Source organism: Cyanistes caeruleus, chromosome 7, assembly GCF_971803275.1.
Source record: "Cyanistes caeruleus chromosome 7, bCyaCae1.hap1.1, whole genome shotgun sequence".
Taxonomy (NCBI): domain Eukaryota; kingdom Metazoa; phylum Chordata; class Aves; order Passeriformes; family Paridae; genus Cyanistes; species Cyanistes caeruleus.
In genome coordinates this window covers 20,262,240-20,270,497 of record NC_141707.1, presented here as the reverse complement: position 1 = coordinate 20,270,497, position 8,258 = coordinate 20,262,240, and the positions used below count along the sequence as shown (strand labels likewise).

The following is an 8,258-nucleotide window of genomic DNA, read 5'->3' as shown; positions in this document are numbered from 1 at the left end:
GGGATGTGTCTGCATTTGAAATTCCGTGGTGTATCCATCTACTGCGGGCAGCTACGGTTGTGTAATTATAAACTGCCATTCCAGTTCACATAGAGGCAATTACAACAATAGATATATTTCATGAAGATGTAGATGGCTTGACAATACTTTCCTTGGTTTATTTAAGAGTTCTGAAGCCTTCTTGAGAGGCATCTTAGACAAGGAAGACAAGAGTTTTCAAAGTAGACAGGATTTTGTGGGAACCTTAGCAATGTGTCAGGACCCAAAATACTTAGAATAGTCTTGTCAAAACTGGTAAAACTCTAACTCATTTCTTTAAGTCAGAGGTTGTTCGGTGTTAAAGTGCCAATGTAAGAAATGAAACAATCAGTTTTTGAAAGAAGTTCAGTAAGTAAAAATAAATAGCATAATGTTAGAGTTCTAAAAGCAAAATTTAATAAATTAATATATGCATGCCAGATAAAAATACAAAATTACAATTGAAATAGCAATAATAATAAAGGAACACTGTTCAGTATTGCAGATTTCACTGCAACCACCATAAACATCATGGAGAATTACTTAAAGTAGCATTTAAAGTACAATTTTGTTTCTGTTAAAAACAAATTACTGTATGATGAAAAAATGGAAAGAAACCCAAGAAGAAATCAGCCCCAAAAGTGGAAGAGAAGAATATGAAATGTCAATAAATGGCCAGAGGCTCCATTTCACATAAGTCTGCCTTCTTTTTAGTATCAGAAACCAATTACATAGAACAAAAAAAGCAGAATCACAACAGGTTTACACGGAGAAACATGCTGAATTACAATCACAAACTATCCAGAACAAAGATGCTGCACCAGTTCAGTTGTTTTCTTCATGGAATGAGTCTCACCAGAACAGGGAGAACAGGGAGCAAATCATGCAATAGCTTTAGGCATTTTGTTTTTTTTTTATTTTAACATGATAAACACCCAGGATTACTAGTACTGGAAAGTATGTGTTAACCTTTTTCAACATCAGCTGAATGGCACTACAGAAACGACAAAGAGTTCCTTCATTTTTATCCTGAATACATTGAAAGCTCTAGCAAATATGGAATTCAGTGACAAGAGCCATTAAATTACTTTAAAATATTCCTTCATCCATAGAACACTGTTGCTTCCTTTTTTATTACAAAACCCCAAAAATATTCAAAATAAAATGTCTTCGTTTTTTATAAGCATCTCCACCACAAGTCTCTGATAGCGGATGTCGTTCAGTGCAGCCATCGCATCCAGCTCCGGCGCTCTCATAAGAGTTGGTCCAAAAACAATGCCCAGGTTTTCTGCACTCATCAGGTTTTCCTTTTCATGGAGTGTTACTCTGTAAAAAAAAAAAACCACACAGTGATTCTCACATTTCTTCTGTGCCAGACCATGCCTGCATATGCTTGAAAACCAGAGAACCTGGACAAAAATGCGCGCCTTTCCCCAAGAGAAGGAGAGGCCAATGTTTCCAGCAGGTCCCACATGGGAGTGAGTAAAAGCAAATGCAGTGTGGGTTTGTGGTGGGTTGGTGTCTGTCCTCAGAGCACACAGACCATGCTCATCTACACTTAATGAACAAATCCTTTGGTATACAAGATTTGTCTTCTGTTTCTTCTTCCTTTCTGCCTTAGTTTTTATTTGAAAACAGGTCAGACTGATGTTACCAAGTTGCTGTGTCTCCAACCTCTAAGCATTCCAGATAAAGGAGCTGTGTCTGATTACCTGCATTCAGCAGTAAGACAATGGCCTGTAGAGCAGCACAGCTCCTCTTAGCAAAGCATTAAAAGAGAAGTTTAAAAATAGTGAATTTTGTCACCTTTCTACCTTTTCACATATACCAGAAATATGATAAGCAAAAGCAACTTGCTAGGTAGAGTAGCAATAGCTAATCTTGAACAGGGTGTGGAAAAATTAACTTCACACATCACAAGCTGCAAGGAGGAATTTTTTGTTCCTACATCTCTCATTCCTTTGTCCATTTTAAAATACCCATTAGAAATGTCATTGAAATAAAGGGACAAACCAGGCAGAAACTCAGTAGTTGAATTTTGCCTGAGGCACTCAGCAGAGTCAACACAGTCCTACTTGCATAAGAACTACAAAATGAAAGAATGTGGAAGAAAGCTTAAAATAAAGTAGTTTTTCTAAGGAAAGGGAATGATTCTTACATATTGACAGGAAGTTCACGTTACTTGAGAGACTAAAATGGACACCCTAACATGCCACCTTGGTTTTGCTTTGCAAGGGATAATCCCCTGTGTCTGAGTTTTGCTGTTGTGCACAGGCCTTCTCCAGGACTTGGTGGGCCTTGACCAGACTTTTATGGAGGTGCTAACATGGACTTTTGCTAAAAATGAGTGTGGCTTAGAGTTCTTTGCAGCTATTCCACCCACCTCTTCAGATGTGCCATGAGATACCGTAATGTTTCACAGTGTGCAGGCGGCAGCAGCTTCAGCGCCTCGTGGAGAATTTCCAGCTGTTCATCCGGATCCGTGGTTTCTGAAACACAGATGTTCAACTGTCACCACACAGACAGCCAGAATTCACACACAGAAAGGCAACAACTGGTGGCCTGCACAGGAGATAGGGTCTCACAGCTCTGCTGGATTACTCATGGAGCATTTGTCTGTCCAAAGAGGTGCTCAGAGCACCATAAGGATGTGACTGGTTTTGGACAAAGAAAATTCCCCAAAGCAAACTGCACTCCACTGAAAGATTCCCTGCAGCCTACTAAAAAAATCCTCTGGCAATCCTTGCTGACTGGACTGGCTTTGCACAAACAATCTACAGGTGCAACTCTGGGAGAACAGAAGGTACTGGGAACTTTGCCATCAGTGCCCTTGGCTGTCTCTATGCAACTTGGAAAAAGCCTTCTTTGGAGAAGGAGCTGTACAGACAGCATGCGGTCCTTGTTCTCCAGCCACAGCTACCTCACACCTTTCCAGGTGCGGCTGGTGTGAACACATCACAGAAATGCTTCAGGCAGCTAGGATGTTGGGAGAGAAGTTCCAGCTGGGCTTACTGCCCTTCTTGCATACCTACTTTCTGCAAGGCCAGCCCCAAAGGTAGCTTTGGGATGAGTGGTTATCAGCTTATGAAAACACTCAAAATGGACAACTCCAGAAACAAACGATATCTTATTTCTAAACATTTCCATAAATCACCTTCTTTATGGCACCACAAACCCAACAGACTTTAAATAATCACCGTCAAGTACCCAGGATTCACGCAAGACACACAAGTGATGTAATCCATAATGTGTGATGAAAAGGAAACATTCCTGGTGACAAAGGCAAAGAAAATGTAATCATGCTCACAGAGCATCACGCAGTCAGGCCATAATGTGCACTGCATGTTTAGTTCTGCAATCCTTACTAAATTGGGCATGCAGGGTAAGAGCTGATGGGACAGCTATAAAATGAATAGGACAGTCCTGCACGAAAAGGACTAAGGCTAAGAATGAAAAGCAGACAAAAAATGTGTTACACTTACTTGCAGACTCTATAAACTTTGGGTAGGCATCATACGTGATGAGTGGAATTGGCAAATCCCTGAAGTACAGTTTAAGTGCACCAGTGATAATATTGATATCTTCATACATATTCACAGAAATATCAGCTTTTTCCCCATCTGTGGAGAAGGCACTGATATTAAAGCCTTGGAAATGTAAACAGATGTAAAACAGCATTCAAAAGAAAAATAGTAACTTGCTTAAGCAAACATTATTGCAAAGGAAACAACTACAGATTTTGGCTTTTATAAGTAAAACAGCTACTGGACTGTGGTGTTCATGGTTTCAGGGTGAAAACCTCAAGCATTTTATAAAGTAACATATCTTTTCTTTGTTTCAAATAATTACTAAAAAATAAGCTTGGGTTTTTTCTTAAAACCTGCCTGCCTGATCTTGCAGTATCTGCCTTGGATTAAGGTGTGGACGTTTAGCTCTGCATTGAAAAGCAACACATTCATCAGCACTGCATAAGAAATCAGGGAGTCTGGGAAAAAAAGTAAAAGGCAAAAAACCAGCTTTGTCCACAGCTCCCCTATTTTATAGGAAAAACATGTGTTCACCATTTAACTACAACATACTACCTAGTCCAAAGTGCAGCGGACACAGATCCAGAACTTGGCTTCTCCAGCATGTCCCCACCCTGCTAACACTGCAGATGTTGTGTGAATCGGTCCAGTCCTCCAGACAAACAGGAAAGAGAGCTTCCAGCACAGATTCTGGCCTTGATTTCTACTGGGATAGAGGGACTGCAGCTGGAAAGCCTTTAATTTTCCCACTGTCTTTTCTCAGAGAGAAGAGTTTGTTCTCAGTGACCTTCTTTTAGTCTGCAATAATTCAAACTTTGTTTGCACTATTGCATTCATCTTATTATTTTGGAGCTTTCATCCAGAAAGAAGGATTTAAGTTGCACAGCTCTCTTAAGGCACTTCACCACTTACCCTCTATCCCTCCCCCACCCCTCTGAGCGCAGTTTGACTTGCAAACTAGGGCAGTAGTTCACAAAGCTTTGTCCTTTCCTACACACATGGTTACTGGAGCACAGATACTGATGGAAGGAGAAAAGTAGATTTTTGTAATAAAGGCCAAAGTGAAGCTGATGTGCTTTTCTGATGGGGTGTCTCCCCTCCTGCCAGCACAGCCGTCGGACTCCTTCAGACCACTGGTGCAGTGGAGCGTGAGACAGAGGCTCTGCAGAAAACTGTGTATATTTTATACATCAGCACCAAGTTCCAGCATGCAGGAAAGGCTGTACCTCTGTCAAATGCCATTTTGACATCTTCAATAAGATCACTAAATCCTGAGACTCTGTACAGTCCTTCAGAATTAAGACCTGCAATGAACATTTTAACAAGATTAAAATTAGTCCTTATTTTCACAGTTGCCTTCCACTTTGTTCTTCCCTTGGCAAGTTTTTCATTTAAGGCAGAAAAAGAAGACATGCTTTAAAAGCCTTATCAGTTTTTTCTTCCAGAATGAAACCTTATCCTGGGTTTTTAACCCTGACCATTGCAGCAGATGCCTTGTTCTATCAGCACTAAACTGTATTTACACAAATGACTTCAGAGCTGAAGGAACATATTAAACCAATTACAACTCATTTAAAAATAACTCAGATTAACATACTTGATGATCAGTCATTATTTCAGAATGAAAACAAATACCCTAATGCTAGAAAAGGATACTCAGTGTGGGCTAGGGGAGCTAGCAAGAGTGAGCACATTAATTAACCCCCTTTGTTTTGCCACGTCCACTTAATCTTTTAAAATAAATATATTATTGGAAAGATAGGCACTAATATGTATCTACAAAGCAGTAACTGCCCATTAAGCAATTTCTAGCAGAATCTATAAAAATTATAAATGGTATGAACCATGAAATAAAGCACAGTATAATATTAGCTGTGCAGGGTAATTGGCAGTCATAAAATGTCTTGTGCAAATCTGTTTTGAGCAATCATACATTCAGCAGAAACCCAGATGACCCAGATCAATCTAAATGGATTATCAGTAAAGCAACAAAAGTCCATTAACGATGTCTTACCTCTAGATTCAATTTCCCTAATGCACATATCTACCACCATTGGTCTCTTGGTGAAGTGTGCTTTTACTAGTGTGGTAAGGTCACAGCTGTACACTTTTTTGACATGCTTCAGGTCTGGCTTGCAGTCATTTGGGACCATCTTGGAACATTGCTTGTGCACATTTAAACCACAATCTGAGGGAAAAAATGAAAACGTGATTAGGCTGGTGTTTGCTGAAAATGTACTCTGAGATCAGTGCTCTGAAGTACAAATGGCTCTGGCAGGATCTGACCTCAGTTCACAACAGCTACTTCTCTTCAGGGCCCTTAACCAACAAATACCTGAGGTAGGGACAGCCCTGAAGTCAGAAGGATTTCCTACCCAAGACATTTCTTCTCTTTCTAGAAGGTCTAACACAGAGTGAAAAGTTTTCCATGTTTTTTCAAATCAGAGGCTTGGGGTCAATTATGTTCCCCACCACTATTACATACATTGCTGTCCCAATGAAGACTTTTCCCCCAAGTTACTGAGGATTTCCCAACACCTCCATCTTCAACATAGTCCTGGATCTGGCACTTCAGACATCTCCAGGGGGATATGAAGGTAGGGACTGGGTTACCAACAGGCTACAGCTCCTCTGCAGTGTGCTGGCAAGGCAGAGCCAAAACCTGAGCCGCTTGAGGGATCTCTATGTGCAGACTCCCAGGTGCTTGTCAGGAAACAGCTGAGCGCGGCGAGAACAGCAGCACATCCCAGCGAGGGCGGCTGCCCCACTCTGATGTGCACTTGGAACACACAGGGACTCCTGTTCTGCAGGTGTTTCTGCACCTTGCTGCCCTGCCATCCCGAGTGCCCTGCACTGTCACAGGATTAAGGGATGGCTGTAGGAGCTTGAAGGATCAATGCCTTGATGAAAATCTGTACTTTCTTCTCTCATCGCAGGACTACCTACTACCTATCTACTGAGAATCCCTTCCTATTTTGTTCCTTCTGATTTTTCCAATACTTGTACTTTCATTAAAGCTCCAAGTTATTTGGCTTAGTTCTTTCCAAAAGAGTAAACCCCAGAATTGATGTCTAATTTCCACTAAGTCTGCTGCAGCCTGCTGCTAAAAGCACTTTGTTTACTTAAAAGGCCTATAAAACAGCCAGATTTGTCACTTAGGATCCTCTGGTTGCAATTAAAGTTTGGCATGTCACCTTCAATCCATCAAAACACACACAGATCCTGATCCAGATGAAATGGCTGATAAGAATTCTCTTGAGGTATTTCTGTGCAGGAGTGACCTCCGTTCCTCGTGAGGAGCGGGAAGGCAGGGGCAGGGAGCTGCGGTGCTGAATTTCCCTCCTGGCTGGTTGTGTGCTGTGAGCCCCGGCACGGGCAGTGTCACACACCCAAACCCAGCCCTGCTGCCCCGGGGGTGCTGGGGGCCAGCCTGGGTGGGCCGGGGGCTGCTCTGCCCCAGCTCCCCCAGCAGCTGCCTTGTGTGGACCCAGCGTGGGGAAGGGTGGCTTGGGCAGCCCGGTTCCTCAGCGCTGGCAAAGGCACCTGGCAGAGAGGGAACGGTGACAGCCTCGCTCTCACCTGAACATTTATCTACATCCCACATTTAGTCAAGTGCCCCAAGAGCCCAAAGTGACCACATGCCCAGCATGTCCCTACCTGTTTGGGCACAGAACAGAGACTGAGCCTACCAGCCAGCACAGGCAAGGGGAGCTCCTCCTAGGCTTTAAATATCTGTGCCCTGTGTGACATTTTGCCTGAACTCTGAAAAACCAGGTCCCTCTCTGTGCTTTAAAAAGGGAAGCACTGAATTCACTGGAAGATGTGACCCAAGCCCTTTAGTGAGTCACTGCCCCAACTGTAATAGGGCAAGGAGAAGCTGTTCTTGCCTCCTCTGGGTCTTGTAGAACCAAACCAATAAATGTTTGTGGAAAGGTAAAATTACTCTTCTTTGGTGTAAGGTTTGGATACTGCGTCATTAGTAAGACTAGCGCTTTTAAAAACAAGAAGACAAAATACTGAATAGGTGCTATTAAAGCAGTCAGCTTTCAAAATAAAGACAAAATTGAGGAGTAAAAATAAGAAATAGTCATATAATTAGAGGCAACATCTTAACACACACACACACACACACACACACACACACACACACACACACACAAGGAAAGCAAATTGAGACCACATAGGAAATCTTAAATCTTGACTTCCTTTACTTAGGAATAAACCTTAATGTTGCAATAATAGTATTTACAAATGAAAATATAATTATTGTACATACAATTCTAAAACTGCCTCAAGAAGCACCTCTTCCAACAAGCATGAAATACCTGCCTATCAAAAGTGATGTCTACAACACTGGAATGGCAGCACCTCACTCATGAGAACTCATGAAGGATTCTGTGAGTGCAAATTAGCTGCTTCACACAGACAGCAATATAGCTCAAAGTTACATTTCTGGAAACCCAAGGATCATTAAGAATAAAATACACCAAAGAAAAGAAAAAAACCACATACTCCCAAGTATCTTGACTTAAACCAATTATTGCCTTGACTGAGATCATCTTAATTATATTTATATACAAGAAAGTTTCGATTCATTAAAATCTCATTTTACAGAAATGTTTTCATTGTGAAAACCTTGCTTCTGACAATAATTGTGTTATTGTTAATCCCATAGAGTCAGACAGGCTTTAAGAATCTGACCTCATTAATCCC

General features: G+C 41.5%; 1 protein-coding gene across 5 annotated transcripts in view; it reads right to left on the bottom strand.

Annotated features, from left to right (window-relative positions):
* Positions 1-412: 412 nt before the first annotated feature.
* The window catches only part of CHN1 (chimerin 1), a 94,674-nt gene continuing 86,828 nt past the window's right edge, over positions 413-8,258 (bottom strand). For all 5 annotated transcript variants that reach the window (XM_086897756.1, XM_086897755.1, XM_086897757.1 and 2 more), the window contains 5 exons: positions 5,560-5,733; positions 4,772-4,849; positions 3,501-3,638; positions 2,402-2,507; positions 413-1,344 (listed from right to left, as the gene is read on the bottom strand). In XM_086897756.1, the coding sequence (XP_086753882.1) occupies positions 1,173-1,344; positions 2,402-2,507; positions 3,501-3,638; positions 4,772-4,849; positions 5,560-5,733 (668 nt within the window). In that variant the 3' untranslated portion in view covers positions 413-1,172. The remainder of the gene's footprint in view (positions 1,345-2,401; positions 2,508-3,500; positions 3,639-4,771; positions 4,850-5,559; positions 5,734-8,258) is intronic.